At 38.9% G+C, this 17,813-nt stretch overlaps 1 protein-coding gene across 1 annotated transcript in view; it reads right to left on the bottom strand.

Moving 5' to 3' along the window:
- Positions 1 to 24: 24 nt before the first annotated feature.
- STX18 (syntaxin 18) overlaps positions 25 to 17,813 on the bottom strand; it is a 79,516-nt gene continuing 61,727 nt past the window's right edge. Inside the window, exons 7-11 of the mRNA XM_082482101.1 lie at positions 14,626 to 14,714; positions 5,886 to 5,944; positions 4,992 to 5,061; positions 4,334 to 4,414; positions 25 to 2,736 (exon numbers count right to left, since the gene is read on the bottom strand). Of these exons, the coding sequence (XP_082338227.1) occupies positions 2,641 to 2,736; positions 4,334 to 4,414; positions 4,992 to 5,061; positions 5,886 to 5,944; positions 14,626 to 14,714 (395 nt within the window). The 3' untranslated portion in view covers positions 25 to 2,640. The remainder of the gene's footprint in view (positions 2,737 to 4,333; positions 4,415 to 4,991; positions 5,062 to 5,885; positions 5,945 to 14,625; positions 14,715 to 17,813) is intronic.

Below are 17,813 nucleotides of genomic sequence, written 5' to 3'. Positions count from 1 at the left end.
CATATCAGCATTGCTTTAGAGCTTTGACACCATTTTCAATGTTAAAAAAAAAATCCAATATTAGATTATGTTCTTGCAGTTTATTGGATACTGACAGATTTCTTCACTGGCTTTTCAGGGCTTGGACCTTAGATAAATCATGTGTTCTGTTGTCTGAACTGATATTTTATTTATTAATTTTTTTATTCTTTGTCATTTTGCAAACTGAAACACCCCAGCCATAACTAGAGTGATCTCTTGTTCAGCTGAAAGCTATATTTAATACTTAGTTTTGGCTCAAGCAAGAATGATAGTCAGCATTGATGTCAAGGGCATAATGTAATGACTTGTATGGAGAAAGAAACATGTCAGGTAGCATTTTTCTTATATTTTCTTTACTGCTGTTTATTTGTAAGTGATAATGAAGTTCTCTGCAACAAGGCATGCTCAATGTTTTATTATTGCTATCAACAGGATTTAACTGCATTTCCACTGTGGCTTAGCATCTTGGTAAGGATGTGCACTGAAACACAAACTAGCTAGACATTATGGAAGAAACACTGACAGTTTTAGTGACGGATGTTGAGGATAGTGTAAAAAAAAATACACAGTTCAGGATGTTCTAATGAGAAATGACATCTTTTGGTCATACTTAAAAGGCAGAAAGCCTATTCACAGTAGATGTAGTCCACTATGTAATTTGTTGGATACAACTGAGGGAGTAACATGTCTAAATTTTCTCTTTTATTACATGAACATTTTCCCTTTTCATTAATTAGAAAGAGCTTTCAGTTTATGTATGGTTTGCAGTTTGATACTTTTTAAAACACAGAGCATCACAAATGAAACAATAGCATATTAGGTAACACGGCTGGCTGTTTTAAAGCTACATGTGAAACTGAGTGAAGAGTAGAACTGTTTATGTATGGCTTGGGAGGGGAAAAGATGTAGAAGAACATAGTATTGTGGATGCACGTTAAAGTTCCATTGTAATTACAAACTTATTTATTCTTTGTGTGAAACCATGTTTTCATTTTTATTATAAATCTTAAATATATATTACAAAAAAAGACATCATTAATTTAACAGTTAGACAAAGTAAGTGTGTGAAGCATCTGGGCAAGCAAGCCACCTTTTTTCTTCATGTCACTTGAAGGGGACAAGGTGTAGTGGATATGTCAAAAGTTTCTCTTTTTTTTGTAAAGATTATACAAAAATGAAAGGAAAACATCAAGATCTACAGTAGAACAAACAAGGTCAGCTCTGCCTTTATTTTTTCTCCGGTAGAATTGCTTTATCAATAATACAGTCAAAACAACCATTATTACTTAATTCTCTAGATTTGATCTGAAATGTGCATTACACAGTAATACCTGTAAAAGGCTTTTTATTAAGTCATTATGGTATGTGGAATGCATAAAAAGCAATAAATTGTGTGCCAAATTTTTCTTTGTATTTAAAAATTTCAACCTTATATTAAGATATTCAAAACACACCATGTTTGCATTTTCCAACAGGTTTATGCTTTATTGACTGTAACTAATTCACAGGTAACTTTTGACATTTTCACTCTGTGCAGAGTAAAGAATAAGGACGCTGCTGCTTGTTGCTTATAATGTATAGAAATACACGTTTTAGAAGAGAGATAGCAAACCACAGATTTTCATATCAACATATTTACAGAGGACATTCAGATTTTACATGTTGGAAAGATCTGTTCCCCGAGACTGTCCTACATAGAAGTGATTCATGATACATCTCCCCTTAAATTTAGGACAATAAAAACTTTAATGCACAAGTAAATACTGATGAGAAACAACTTATTTCTCTCTCTCATACCAATAAACATTAAAAAACACTAAGCTTTATGATCTAGGAGAAACAGATTGATTATGCTTCTTGAAGTCAAAACCATTTTTTCCTCTGATTTAACAGGAGGGAGTTTATTGAATTTTTTTTTTTCCTCCCAATTGTAGTACTTTGAATATTTTGGCTTTGATATTGTCTATCCTTTGGCTTTGTTCTGACATCTCGGAACACGTGTTTCATTGCACAATCTGTTTGTGTTGTATTCTCTCTTTTCACCTAGAAGTAAAGCTTTTTAGTTCGCTTGTTGTTGTTACTATTAAATCAGCCTGATCTCTGACTCGAGTAGTTTCAAAGGATGAGAAGCAGAGGTCATGGATGTGCAAAACGATTGCTGTGTGCTGCAGCGGTATGAGGACTTAAAAGCTTAAGACGGTGCCGATGCTGTCTCATGGTAACAGTTTCCTCTTGATCTGGTCTGCATGCCTGGAGCTGGACTTTAAACATCACAGATGTGGGGGTGACTACGATAAAACTCTTATCCTTGTTTTTTTTTTTTCCTTCTGTTAGCTATGCTCCAGCTTGTGGCTTTCTTACCGACTCTTTCAAAGGTTTCTGTGTTCTTTACAGGATTAAGTGGGGTTTTATGTTTGATAAAGGGATTTTAAATGAATGCTATTGGTCCCCTCTGCCCTAATGGAGATATATATATATGCTTATTTATTGGAAAATATTTCCATTGCAGCGGTATGAAAAAAATACATAAAATATACAGGTATGCCCTATACCCTGCTCGTTAGAAAAAAATGTCAAAAGTTCTACAAACAAAGCATGTAGACAATGTGACACTTTTAATTAATTATCATACCAGTCCAGGAAAAGCAAGGAAAAAGAGCACATCACAAGGAAGAACAGGATCCATACTCGAAATCCAGCATTGTTTTTGATGGCCTGTGAGGAAAAGGTTATCTCTGTTACCATCACCAGTAAACATACAGTAGAATTCCAACAGTGGCACCCCCAGGATGACTGTTAGCGGCTTCACTCTTCCCTCCCACAGGAGAAAGAACCAAACTTGCCATTAATTGCAGGTGAATAAAAGTCAGGTTGGCTGTGCGCCTCTTTAGGTTGATAACATTAAAGTTTCTCTCAAAATCTTAAAAATTTAAAAAATAAAAATCTCAAGATCCCACACAATGGAAATATGCTCAAAGCATTAAGAGCTCCGTCAAAACATACATGCTTGAAGGCTAGTTTTAAGTTCTGAAAGTGAAATTCTGTGATTAAAAATAATCAGGCCTTCTTCATTCTATTAAAATCTTCTGACTAAAAAAAAACAACCAAAGCCTGACAGCTATTTCTGGAGGTTGATCCAGCACTGTCAATCACTTATTTCAGTCTCAGAGCAAGCATGGCAACTATTATTCTTGGATTCTCCTTCACAAAATTGAAACAGGGGACCTGTTTTTCTTTCTCATTTTTCAGATTTACACATGAAATAGATTTTTTTATATGGTACCAACATTAACATGAGTGATCAAGCTTTGTATTTATCACCTTTCTCTACTGTTTCTCAGTGTGGTTTAGGAAACAGTTCTACCTACAAATATAAAAAATGAAGCAAAAGTAATTTCAGTTCATGCCATGTTGTTGAATACTGATCTCTAACTATGAACGGGGGGCGATCAGCTGACATCGATGGACCCGCCAGGCATCCCATAGAAAGCGCTTAAGGATTGCGATTTAAAGGCGGAGTAACTGTATGCCAGAGTTAAGTCTTTAAAAAGCCAAAACATCTTCCCCACCATGTGCCATCCCACCATGCCTGCTGGCCAGCTACAGAAAAGAATACTCCAGCTATTCTACTCTGCTTGAAGAAATGCGGAAAAAAGTTCCAAAGCAGAAATTATAAGTCCCTTTGTTACACTTGTTGGATGCACTTTTCAGGAGGGCTGAACAGTAGGTAACTCGTCCTTGAGTTATATGTTCTGTGTGCTTTCAGGAGGGAGAAAAAAAAGAACTGAGCCACTTATTAGCCTAATTTAGGAACTCTAGTTTTTACTGAAATCTCAGTTCCTGAAAGAAAACATCATCTCATTCTAATTAGTAAGACATGGCATAGATTTGTTTACTAGGAGCATGTGAGATGCATTCAGTATGGTAAAGAGACTCTGCTGCTAACGCTCAGCATTTTAACTCCAGTTTCAGCACTGTCTTTTATTCTTAGTCTGCAATTTCTCTCTCTTTATTTTTTTAAACACATCACATGTGCTTAAATACATGCCAGGTGACCTTCGTGTTTAAAAAAATAAAAAAGGCCAAGTAGTTTTCTGCAGACCCTGTATAGCTATTCAGATCACGGTTAGGGAGACAAGCAATGCAAACTACAAAGCAGCTCAGCTAACTTGGACAGTTTTTCCAAAGTCCTGTCCTGCACCCCGGCACACATTGCGCCTGTACTGGAGGTGAGCTTGTACATGCTGTTCAAAACAACACTTGGGCAGAACCGGAAGTTAAGAGAGTTTAAAACACAACTTAGAGACGTTACCTCTCTTATGTCTTCGTTCCCTTCTTTGATATTCTCTGTTGCACCCACAACTAATTGATGGATATTGTCAATATCAGTTTCCTGTTAAAAAAAAAAGAAATTGAGAAACAGTGATGCATTTCAGGAAAAAACACACTTCTAAGGACTTGGAAAACAAGCAGAACTCAAAAATAAAATAAAATCTGGTATTATTAATAGCTTAGTTTTGATGACAGAGGCAATTAAGTTAAATTTGAGGCATAGAGGCAATTAAGTTGTAATTTCTTTACCTATGATTTTATGAACCTGAATGGAGACCACCAAGACGAACAGAAAATCTCCCATTTATCTAGAATCAAATTTAACCTGTCTTAATTTTTGCCAGCTCTTTTGGAAGAGGTACCGCCATTTACAGAAAAGATGCTATTGAATAACACATTCAACAGGATACTAATTCTGAGGCGCATTCTAACACACACATATGTTGCATTTTCCATTCCCAGGACATACTGATGTAACAGTAAATATCTTGATTTTGCAAAACAAAAATCTTTTCCTTCACATTTGTGTCAAAGATACATTTATCTTATGTTCCCATCTTGCATGCAGCCAAGACCAAAATACCCCCAAGACAATCCTTCAAGCTGTACTTGCTGCTGTAGTATTAAATTATACCAACCTGTTGCAAGACTTTTTCAGTGAAGATCTCTTGCAATCTGGAGATTTCCACCACTTTTCCTTCAATTTGTCTTGGGGAAGAACAGAAATACTCCATTAGAAACTCGTGCAAACACTTCCTGCTCCTGCAGATTCAGCCTGCTGAAGCTGGTAGACGTGCTCTTCAAAAGGCAGGGCTGGTTTGTTGGCCATCTGTTCTGCAGCAGTAGCCTGTGACTAGTGCTCTGACAATTACTGGTTTCAAGTCCACCGGCCCACAGTGAAGCTCTGGGAGAGGCCCACCCGGGAATTTGCAGATGGCAGCCTTTGCTGCCAGAGCTTCATCTCTCTTCCTTCTTCCATCCAATATATCAAAAACCATGGTGGGCCCCAAGTAGTCAATTTTGACATACCCTTTTTATGTGCTACTATGAAGTATGGAATTCACCTTGCCTAGTACTAATAATCCAAAAGTAAAGCTCAAGCTTGAGTTAGTCATTCAGGTTCTCCTCACTGCAAGCAGAGAGCAAGTGGCACCACTGCTCTGCCAAAAAGACAGGTCTCTGCACGGGGGTGAGCAATTGCACCTCCCCTCCTGCTCTCTGTATATGCAGCGGACAATTTGCTGTGAGTGGAAAACTTAGTCGTTTAAAACTTGAATAAGTGAGACAGACCATAAGCCTTCCAAATTTAACCAATACTACTTTGCACAGTTTGTGTGTCACTCAGAACCTTTCTTTACACTGTGGGACAGCACAATGTGTAAACTCGTACAGTTCACTTCCAGGGCGCTCCTATTTCATCCCTCCTCCTGCCACAGCACTGCAATTCACGCAGCCAATTCAGTGTCTGAGGGTGTTGTCCGGGTTGTGGGACCAGCACGTGTAGCAATCCTGCAAGTAACAGAAAACCTTACCTGACTTCATCAAAGAGATTATTCATTTCACCAACAAGTCTCTGGTTCTCCTGTTCAAACTGGAAGAAGGGAAGAAGGAAATCACACACATGAGTTCACGTGCTTGGACTCGGGGAGCTTCTTCAACCCCCACCCTGACCAGCCAACTTCCACCCTTCTTTGCAATCTATTTACAACGTCTCAGCTAAAAAGATCTTCAAGAATTACTCTTACTGGCCTAAATGAACAATATGAATCTGCTTATTTATATCCAGTCACTGCAACACTCATCATTCTCCCATTAATGAAACACACCCAAAAATAATGTGAAGATTTTGCTCAAGTTACTTTGCAGTAAGGAAAAATATAGTGAACAAAATCTGTCCTATTTTAGAAATTTGAGTGGGGAAAGCTTTCATGCTCGTGAAAGTGTGTGATGCTCTTCATGCCATCTTTGCACTGTCATTCACATTATTCAAGTACTGCCAGTGGCACGAAGTTAAGAGCTTTTAGATTTTGCTACAATATGAAATATTTTGACATCTAGTGCTTCACACTTTACAAATGCATTGGCTTTAGTTATTCCAGCAGACCTCTTCCATTTGAAACTCATGAGTAATCAGTGAAACTGCTGGCCCTACATTTTTCAAAATATAAGCATAAATAGAAGACATACAGGAAAACAAGCTTTGACTTTTTAGCTGTACTTGACTGTCAGATCATTTGGGATTCGTTACAGAACAAGTGATCACGCAGCAAGTGCAATGGCACGCTTTGCTGAAACAAAACCTGCACAGCCACAATACAGCTGCGAAAGGCATTCCATGTCGTAGTGGAGTTCGTTGGAAACCACATCACAAGGACTGTGTTTTAGAGACAACCCCTTAGGACACACTGAGCTGGGAATTTCAAGGTGCCAGAACGAGTTTGGTCCTGCAGGCTGGCAGCCAGCTACAGCTGGATAAAGGCCGGAGAGGGGCCTGCAGCGTGCGGCTCCCTGCCCCAGAGCCCCGTGCCCTCAGGGAGCCCCGCGCCTGCCCCGACACAAAGGCTTCTGCCATCAGGGACAGCACAGCCCCTCCAACACAAAGGCTTCTGCCATCAGGGACAGCACAGCCCCTCCAATTGGAAGGGTCACAAGTCCCACGTTGGGGGAAGGCGGGGAAGCGTATTCAAGGTGTCTCTGCCAATTAATGCTACACGGCCAAGGCCTTGGTAACAGCTGGACCTTTGTGATATGGACACAACTGACCCCATCTGCATTTTTCTCACAAAGTTAGGAAAGACCTGGTCTAGGTGGTTATAAAGAAATAGCACACGGGATATACATTTCTGCTGAAAACGCTACCTGCTATGCACATCCCACAAACCCGAGTGATGCATGAGGCAGTGTGAATACCAGAAAACAGGATTCAGAATGCAAATAATTTGACACAGGAACTGTGCAAGACAGCAAGGCCTGTTCTAGTTCAGTTAATCTCCTTATTTTGAACTAGCCTACATAACACACTGGGATTTTGGCATAATTCAATCACATTACAATTTCATTAGCAGTAAAAGCGCAGCAGTCCTCTCAGCCACCTTGCAAGGTCTCGTTATCCTTTTTAAGGCAGCGCAGTTTGTTGTCAAAGATGAAAACGCCAACAGAGCAGCACTGCTTACAGGTCAGACTTGGTTGTCAGTCAGTGCAATAGGAATTGCTCGCGATCTCAACATATGCCCAGAGAAGATAGTAAGAATTTGAAAACGACTATCATCTTGTGCGAAAAGCAAAAGGAAGGAAGGAGGCGGGGGGGAGGGGAGTCTGATGCACAGAAAATTATGGTAACAGCGGGGGTCGTGTTACATCAGTGAAAGGCAAATGGGTGTTTTGCTTTTAAAGCAGTGCTACTGAAATAGCTGAAAATGAAGCACTTGGTATTTCAACGTAGTTTAAAAAACAATAGTCATTAAGATGCAACATGAAAATCAGTGGCTATAATATGACATAGAGTTCACCTGACCCATAGCTTCTTTCACAGAGCCGATCTGTAGGAGTACGTAAATGTAACATTATTGTGCTACATTTGGTGACGATCTTTGCTTCACCACTGTGACCCCCACCCTGCCCCAGTCATGCCACCAGCGTCTCTATCCCAGGTCTTTTAAGATCTTCCTTATACAGCTTGTGCAACTCCTCGTGCACATTGCTTCAGATGCTGATGTATCTTGAAATGATCCAGAATGTTCCAGCTGAAACTTCTGCCATATCAAGTACTTTCATAATCATAACACAGAGAGAAATAAAGTGTGTATACTATGTAGGGTGAAGTGAAGAAGATCTAGTGCAGCCACTGCAGAATTTGTCCTGCTCCTCTCTCTCCCCACATACACAGTCCTAAGCAAGGGCTGCTGCTCATCTGACATTTTAGCTCACTAACCACATTTTCCTCCCGAGTTTTCTGGTAGATTAGTAAACTGAATCCCACCACAGGATGAGTTGATAGCGCTGGCTTAAGGGAGAGTGCATAGCAGGAGCTGAGAGAGACTTCTGCACTGCCACAGACCAACACAGAGAAACAAGAAAACAAGAAAAGAGAAGCCACCTTTCATACCCTTCACCTTCATTCCCTCCTTCTCACACCAAACACCATTGCCACCTGTCCCCCAGGGGTCAATACTTGGTCCAATTTTGTTTAATATATTCATTAATGACCTGGATGAGGGGACAGAGTGTATCCTCAGCAAGTTTGCTGATGATACCAAACTGGGTGGGGTGGCTGACACCCCAGAGGGCCGTGCTGCCATCCAGCGTGACCTGGACAGGCTGGAGAGCTGGGCAGAGAAGAACCTAATGAGGTTCAACAAAACCAAGTGCGAGGTCCTGCACCTGGGGAGGAAGAATGCAAAGCACCAGTATAGGTTAGGGGCGGACCTGCTGGGAAGTAGCTCGGAGAAGAAGGATCTGGGGGTCCTGGTAGACAGTAAATTATCCATGGCCCAGCAATGTGCCCTTGTCGCCAAAAATGCCAATGGAATCCTGGGCTGCATAGGGAAGAGTGTGGCCAGTAGGTCGAGGGAGGTCATTCTCCCCCTCTACTCTGCACTGGTGAGGCCACAACTGGAATACTGTGTCCAGTTTTGGGCTCCCCAGTTCAAGAGGGACAGGGAACTGCTGGAGCGAGTCCAGTGAAGGGCAACTAAGATGATTAAGGGCTTGGAGCATCTCCCTTATGAGGAAAGGCTGAGAGAGCTGGGACTCTTTAGCCTGGAGAAGAGAAGGCTGAGGGGAGACCTTATTATGGCATACAAGTATCTGAAGGGTGGGCTGAAGGAGGATGGAGCCAGGCTCTTTTCAATGGTTCCAAGTAACAGGACGAGGGGCAATGGGCACAAGTTAGAACACAGGAAGTTCTGTTCAAATACATAGAAAAACTTCTTTACGGTGAGGGTGACAGAGGCTGGCACAGGCTGCCCAGGGAGGTCGTGGAGTCCCCTTCCCTGGAGATTTTCAAGACCCGCCTGGATGCAGTCCTGAGTAATGTGCTCTAGGCAATCCTGCTCTGGCAGGGGAGTTGGACTAGATGATCTCTAGAGGTCCCTTCCAACTCTGAAAATTCTGTGATTCTGTCCCCCATGCTTTGTGCTGTAACAGCTTTCATCTTGCTTAAGGCCCATCAGGACCTCAGCAAAACCGTACCTGACTCTCCGCTAACAGCAAATTAAATGTCAACCCGCATGACTTAGGGGGAAATGGTTACTGCGTTAAACATGAGAAATTTGTAGGTTTAATTTGGCAGAAGTGAGTGTGAAATGACAGGTATGTTTAAAGAAGGGTAACAGTGAATCTCATAGAAAAAGGTTTAGTCTTCTGACATAGGTAATTTATGTCATGAAGAATAATGAAAAATTATTATTTCTTTTAAAATACAAATTTGTTTTTGTACTAGAGGTTCACTATCTACCTGATTGGCAAGAACAGCCTTCTCTCCTTGGTTAAAGGACTCCAGAGAGTCCAAGATCACAGATGAGGAGGAGGGCTGTCGGGCACTGTCACCTTCACCCTGGGGAAGGAGCCCAGCCCCATGGGTCGAGGGGGAATGGAGAGGAACATACTGCACAGCTCCCTGAAGTCCCGCTGATTTCCACCCTAAAGATCCAATAGTTTTGTTACATAAAAACATATCAGTGTGGCAACACATTCAAATGTCATTGTCACTGCTGTCTGTAGTGTCTCCTACACAGCAGAGCATTTGTTAAAATATAATTGACTAATACAGTGATATTTACTTCACAGCAGCATATGGGTAAAGGTGTTTCATCACTGCACTCCTTTACGTTGACACCACTGTATGTCTCGTTCTAGTGGAGTCACCTCAGAACAAAGTCAAGGAATGGAGCAATGAAACAGAGCCACGAGATATAGCACTGAGTCACTGGTTGGTCCTTAAGCGACTAAATGGGGTCAGCAAGCAGTAATTGTTTCTCCGACTTCTGTAAGGATAAGTATTTCTGCACAAATATTCAACATCAAAAATTCCCTGTTTTGCTGCCTTAGTAAAACTGAGATGATAACTAATTTAGAACACAAATTTTCAATAAAGACACAGTGAATGATTTTAATCCCTTACAAATAGCACAAATCCATTTGAGAAAGTATTCTTTAAAAAGTCCCTTTGATATTTAAAACCCTCCACTGGCACGGACTGCCTTTTAAACTGCTAAATGATCTTTGCCATTTGAAATCATGGCTGATGGACCGCCTGGTGCAGACACCAGTAAGATATGCTAAAACAGTCAACTGAACAAAGGGTTAGAGCGCAGAACACATCATCTACCAGTGTGTCACAAAGGGATTTACATGATGGGAACATAAACCAAACGCTAGCAATCAGTATAGCTCAATGATTTACGGCTTATTAAAAGTAGCCTCTTTTATGCCAGTGAAATATGCTGTTACCAAAGTATGGCATAAAGTGACAAACTGCTTAAGATATGTCTAAAAATCTAATGCATAGAAGAAATAATCACAGTTCTTTTTTGTTACCCATGAGATAAGTCATTATATGTGCTGGACATGAATTTAACACAAAACCAACCAACCAAAAAAGATAAAGTCAGGGAAAATTAGATATTTTCACAACTCAAACCGCAGAGCCAGATTTGTTCCCACTCAATGCAACCACAAGACATCTGCTCACAATAACTATAAAAACCATTAATATACCTGTACTCAGGGTTATAAACTGAAATTTATTGTGCAAATCATACAATAGCCTGCAACCACTTTGAACAATGTAAAGTTCTCTCCTGTGGGTAAAATACTGATAGAAATTGCTGCTGTAGCAATATGATAGGGCTTTAATTCCTTATTTTACCCATAGGAAGGATCACGGAACTGTGATTGAGAATCGTTAAGTACGATTTGACACAACACATTCCAATTTAAAACCAACACGGCAGTTTCTACACTGTAACCGACCCTCTTCTGAGAGCTGCTGGATTTTCTAAACAACTTAAATGCAGTTGGTCCACGATTCACAAATCAAATGTGGAAATTAACTTCTCTGTAACAGCAAACATAACGCAGAGGAGAAATAATTCACTGTCCTTTGAGTGAATAAATTAACTAAAGCTTTGAGGGTTTGTTACATGTTTGTAATGACCCTTTGATTCCTGCATTAAAAGCACAATGAAGTCATTAAATATTGGCAAGTTAGTATGAAGGATTTATGTGAGCAATGAAAGAAGCAACGCACATTCAAATACACAAATTATTTCCAAGCTACACCTACATTTACACCTTGGACCCAAATTTACCTGAAAATTAGAATTTAAAGCCTTGTTAGGAATGAAATTATACAGTATCCAATTTTTACTAATAAAGGCCAACTTTTAGCTCTAAGTTTCCTCAAAAATGCACTGAAAGAGCAGTTTCACTGTGGAATCCACCACATACATCCATAGCCTTTGTAAATTAGCTAATTTTATTGCTTATAAAACAGAACAAACAAAAAAAACCCACACTCTCTGTTTACAGTTTGACAACTCCAATAATATGCTATTCAATCCAACAGTAAAAAAAAATTACCTGACAAGAAACGACCCTCACTGGGAGGCATTAACTATAACTAGAAACAATCAGCTTGCTTTCTACGTGACAACAGGCGGAGAAAGAAAAAACTCTCTGTATTAACACTGCCATGAATGCTGACTCACTTTTCTTTTAAATCATAATAAATGTAGACTCCTTCCAAGGCATAACGTGGAAGGAACTGATGCTCGTTAGTTTGCAGGAGAGGTAGGAAGCAAGCCTGCATTTCTTCACAACAGTGCCAGCGTGAGACACAGCTGAGATACAGCCCGCCCTGAGTACTGGCGGTCACGCTGGCAGCCTGCAGCGAGGTACAGCAGGAGAGAACAGCTCCGCCTGAGATCAGAACCACGGCAAGATTCAACAGGAGATCAGACATCCAGCTCAGAACCAGCCTGCTGCAAAACTTCACATAAATTAGAAGCAGAGAGGAGGCTGTTCTAATGGTAACTTTCCTTTGTATGCTTTTTTCAATTCTAGTTTCCTAGTAGCAGCACCAAAATACAAGTACTGACAGCACATAACAAAAATAAATTTTAAATGCAAATTCACATGTGGAAATTTAAGAATAAACTATGGCACAAGAGCAATAATAATATTTCACTGTATGAATATATATAGGACTTCAAAGTATGCTCTTTTTATTTTGGTAGCATTTTGATCTTCTGCTTCTCTGAACAGACTAGTAAATTTGTCTCTCTCTTCCCATGGAGCAGACTGATAAACTTAAAGCTGAGATCTAAAGTTTCCAGCACAAATAATGTTTCTAGGCTTATATCACAGCACTGACATCAAGGCACTTTTATATATTATAAATTTTCTTGCAAGCTATAGGCAGAACTGTGTAAGGACATATTATAGTCTGAGCTAAAAATTTATTTAATTTGGAGTGGGTTTTTGGAACATTATTTTTATACCCCTCTTCACAGGAAGTGCAACTCCTGAAAGCACAAAAGAAGTAAATCAGTGTAAAACAACCAGTAAAAGTTTAAAAAATATATAATAATTTAAAAAAAGCATAGCACAGGAGAGGTCTGAATGGGTAAAGAATAATAATGGATATTTTAAAAATGTCTGTTGGCTCTCTCCTAGGAAGAGCTGTCCGAATGCCTGATAAGAAACAGTTTAGGATTGGAGGTTCAGGAGTCTAGAAATCCTTTAAAGCATTACACTATGAACATAGTTTTTTCTCTTACTTAGGTCCCCTCACAAGTCAATAAAGAGAAGTTATTCCAGGGAAAAATTCAAATCCTCAGTGGGCAAAAATCAGCATTTTGAGATGTTTATCTTTCTTCACTCTTGATAACAGAAATAGAGAAAAACTCACAGACTTCGGCAACTCATCTAAGTTGTGAGGTATCTGGGGCCTTGCTCTAAAAAGTATAAAAGGATTTAATGAAAAAGAAATGTATTTATTCCCAAGGCACCATGGCAAGCGATGTAACATGTTTAAAACTTAATTAGAGTGTGAAGTCTACAAAAAGCAATCCAACGTTTAGTAGTCAGATTAGTAAGCCCTGTCAGAGCCATCACCTCTGACACTTGTTTCCTTCTGAGCCCCTGGAAGCTTACAGCAAGGGGGCTAATAATATTGTGCCTATACATGAAGAATGAAAATATGTAAAGAATTCTCTTTAAAAAGAAAACAGAAAGCAGGAGTAAGCCTTTAGATTTCAGACTGGCACTCAAGAACAATATGAGAGCATCAAGAGCAGCCTCTGAAGAACCTTTTCTCTTTGACAAACCTTACCATAATTACACGCAATTTACTCATCTCTGATGGGAAGAGTGATGCGTATTGTGTTTGGGAACATCTCTAATCACTGCCAAGGAAGCTTCTTCACATATTCGTACTGCAGCAGCCCTTTGCCTTAAAGCTCACAATTTTGAAAACTAGCCAGTAGATGGGCAGTTATAAATCATTTTTTCTTTCTCTCTATAAAACAAGGCAACGTGTGCTAATGTAGAGAGGTTTTCTAAGAATTCTGAGCCATGTTCAAAACAATAAATGTTAGGAATATCAAAAAGTCTAACAGATTGGTTGTCAGTAATCAGGCCTATCTCAGAATTTTTATAGTATATCACTTCAACTGTAAGTAGAATTGGATCAAATAATATGTAAACATGGCGATAGTGGGGAAATGCAGAATAGGTAAAATTAATGAGATTCTGTTGGGAGAGAAAGCTTGTAGCTACTCCTTCTAGTGAACCAATCTGATTTTTATAATCCAAAAAAATAAAAAGGAATAAAATGAAGCGTAACTTCACAGCTATACTTAAATAGTGTAACTATTTAAGGTGTGTTCTAGTCAAGTAAAAAAACAGCCAGCACGTTATTCTTTCAGAAGTTTCATAATGCATTTTCTGATGTTGCCCTGACTTCTATTGTTTCCTAGCTAACAAAAAGCAATTAATAATTGTAATTTTAAAAACAATTTTGATTCCAAGTCTTGAAAAAATAGTTGTTACTAATTTCATGGGTCCATGTAGGTATGTTGTAGCAATTTTAAATATTAGCTGCTACCAGAAGAACCAGGAAGCCATGTGCAAAAGGTATGCCTTGTTATGGCTTTATTCTGCATAAAATGAAAGTTGAGAATGAATTTGGGTGAATCAGTGGTTTCTTAACACATACGAATACAGCAGAAAATACAATAAAATGGACAATAAGACACAAGATATACTTACCATTTGTATTTCTTCAGGTGACAGCTCATCTTCACCTTTGCCATCCCCCCATAATCCAAGGTTACTTTGGGCATCGGGCAGATTCCTGTCTGTAGAAGAATCACCAAACGCTTGAGACAATGCAAGACACTGAGTAGTGAAGTGATAATCATTTTTCATGCATTTCAGAATGTTGAATGAATTGTTATATCTCATTTGTCATTAACTGAGATTGACCCTAAGTTTACAGCACAAAACTACACCAATAACCTTTAACTTTTAAAATGGGACAAAAGTCTATGCATATGTTTAATTTTGTGAACTATGAGGAGTTGCACTGATATATTGACTGTGAAGGATGTAAAACAACTCACAAAGACTTGTTAGGGCACAAAATATTGTTGCATTTGTTTTTTAGCAGAATAAACCACACAATTTTCAAAATGACAGTGTATATGCAAACTACTGTCTTCCAATAAGACTTGGCAGAACCACCAGCTCCTCATTCCAAAAAGTGAAAACAGAATATGAAAGACATTTTGAGCAAAATTCACAGGACAAACTATTTCCTCACACTGTTCAAACTGCATATTACAGTGCAAATCCTACAGCATGTCGTACAAGGGGTCTTCGTGCGTATAATGGGAATCAGATCCCACAAACTAACCCTTACACATCATAGCTGCTTCAATGATTTCAATAATACTTCCCCTTTGATTAAAGCTAATCATCTGCATAAATCTTAACAGGAGTTGGGCATAAAAGATCTTAAACGGCTATTTCTGAGATATTCCCTTCTGGAGGATTTATTTTTAGGCTTAATTATGTACTTCTGGTTATAGATGAAGAAGTTAGAATGGGAAAGACAAGAAAGTATGCTACAGGAACCTACTGTTTCTGAAGCTGTTCTAGCATCAGTGTTTAAAATCCTAATGTTAAGACTGCCCTCTTGAGAAGGCGTCTCTTCTCCCCACTGGCTGTGACATTTTTATAAAACCCAAAAGACAGATTTGCACCACCACCAATCAAAGCTGAACGTGATCTGACTTAATCAGATGCAGGTTCCAAATTAAAATACAGAGAGATTTAATTTTTACTTTTTCATAGATTTCAGACTTCCTATTTATCCCAGTCAATTTTTTCAAGCATTTATAAGTATTTTCATTTGTTTTGTTATAACCACCTAAACCTAATTTTTTTCAATTGCATCATCATTCAGATACTGACTTCTCTTGGGAATCCTCTGAATGGAATAGTTCTATTTATAAACAAATATACGAGAAGGACTATAAGAAGAATTTTTCCCCTTTATCCTTCATTATAATATTTATTTTTCAATAGTTTTCACAAATATTATAAGAGTATTGTTGCGTATGTCTCCTTTATAAATGTGTATTTTGCTTCCCAGCAACCAAACCAGGATGTACAATGACAATGTTACAAATGAGGGATCTGCATAAGGAATATAGTAAATTTAAAGAACCACCACAAACCGAAAATAGATCTGTTCTTTGTTACAAGAAACAAGAATATCTTTAAAGATTGTTTAGAAAGGATTCAACTCTATATTTTCCATGGAGTACCACCTGTATTTCACAGAAACACAAAACTTATTTGCTTAGGTAATCAATGTATTTACATTATATCAAAATTACAATGAATTATTTATTGGATTCAAAGAAGAGAAGATAATTAGTTTGTGTAGCCAAGATATAAGATATATTCCTATTTTATCCCAGAGGAACCAATTACTTTCAGGCATTGTCAGCCCTGTTAAAAAAACAGCACCTGTATCCAATGTGATTGCTAATAAGCAAATATAGTTATGGTAAGAGGTAAGTGAGAAACACGTACCTCCCCAGGGCTCCTCCTGTCACTGCGGTATGTTTGTGGCTACTGGGAAAGTTGTTCTGCAGCTTTCATTGAGCTGACTTTAATGCTTTCCTGCAATTCACCCAGCAAAAGCCAAACTACGTTTCTTTTGCAGAAAGAGTAGTTGTTAACGCATGACAGAGACACAAAGTAATGATCAAATCCCCTGAACCCTTTTCCATGATGAAAGGAGACAGCTGCTAAGCTTGTGGACCAGTTCAAAAGCTACTCATCATTTACATGTATTTCCATAAACTAAATATAAAATTTGTAATATGCAAATAAATACTGTCAGCGTATAAAAGCAATCTCCAGAGAGACTATTTTCCTACCATGAGGCATGTCCAGTATAATTCTAATGTAAACAGGTGCTTTCCCTGAAAACAAAAGTTATCACATTTTGCTCTGGTTTCTGAACAAAAAAAAAAAAAAAAAAAAAAAGGAGAAACCAGACAAAACCCAAGTATTCAGCTGTTCACCATAACGTTCAATTTAAGGACAGGACCACAAGCTGCTCTCAGAAGAACTATCTTTACAGCGGAGATATTTATGCAAGGAAGCCAGGCACGCTGATAATGGCTAATTCATAAATACAAATGATCACCATTCCCTAAACCACCAACATCCTAAGGATGAAATAGTTTATTTCTAAACATGGTATTTTCTCCAATTTCTTAAAAATTTGAAAAGCTACTTGTAAAAAAAAATAAAAATAATAAAAATAATGAAAGTCTACAAGATTTAAACTGGGCTTCTTGTTCCCTAGCCATCTTGTTCATGCAATTCCCACACTTCGACAACCACCTACCAGAAAAGTCACAAGGCTGATTTCTATAAGCAGCAGAAACCAACACTTACACTTATGTGAGGAATCACAGGCTGTGTGCATTTATAAACCGTTTCAGACAGATTTATTTTGATATACAAGTTCCATAGTTTTCTCAAAGACTAGCCAGCAATCCCTCCTAAGTACTGCATCAGCATCACTTACGTGATGGGACCCCTACTTAAAGCATAAACTAATAAAAGTGAAAACTGGAGTAATCAAAGTTAATCTGCAAGAAACAAAGCTTCATTTCTGTTTATTGCAGCGGTTTGTTGTGTCCAAGGCAACGAAAGAACAGTGTTTTCCATGGCGTGGCACGCATTTTTGGAGCTAAAAATCCTAACGACACTGTGCAGTGGGAGTGCGCGCTTTCAGAGATTGCGGAGACATTCCATAACAAGGCAAGAGCACGGGGCAACAAAGATGCTACTAGGCTGCTGCTTCTCTGTTGGCACCAGCTCACAGCTGCAGAACACTGATAACGTGTTAAGGTGAAAGTCATCTGTGTGCC

This window comes from Vanellus vanellus (genome assembly GCF_965231255.1).
Source record: "Vanellus vanellus genome assembly, chromosome: 4".
Taxonomy (NCBI): Eukaryota; Metazoa; Chordata; class Aves; order Charadriiformes; family Charadriidae; genus Vanellus; species Vanellus vanellus.
Note: the sequence above shows the minus strand (reverse complement) of the source record. Positions and strands in the feature narration are given on the sequence as shown.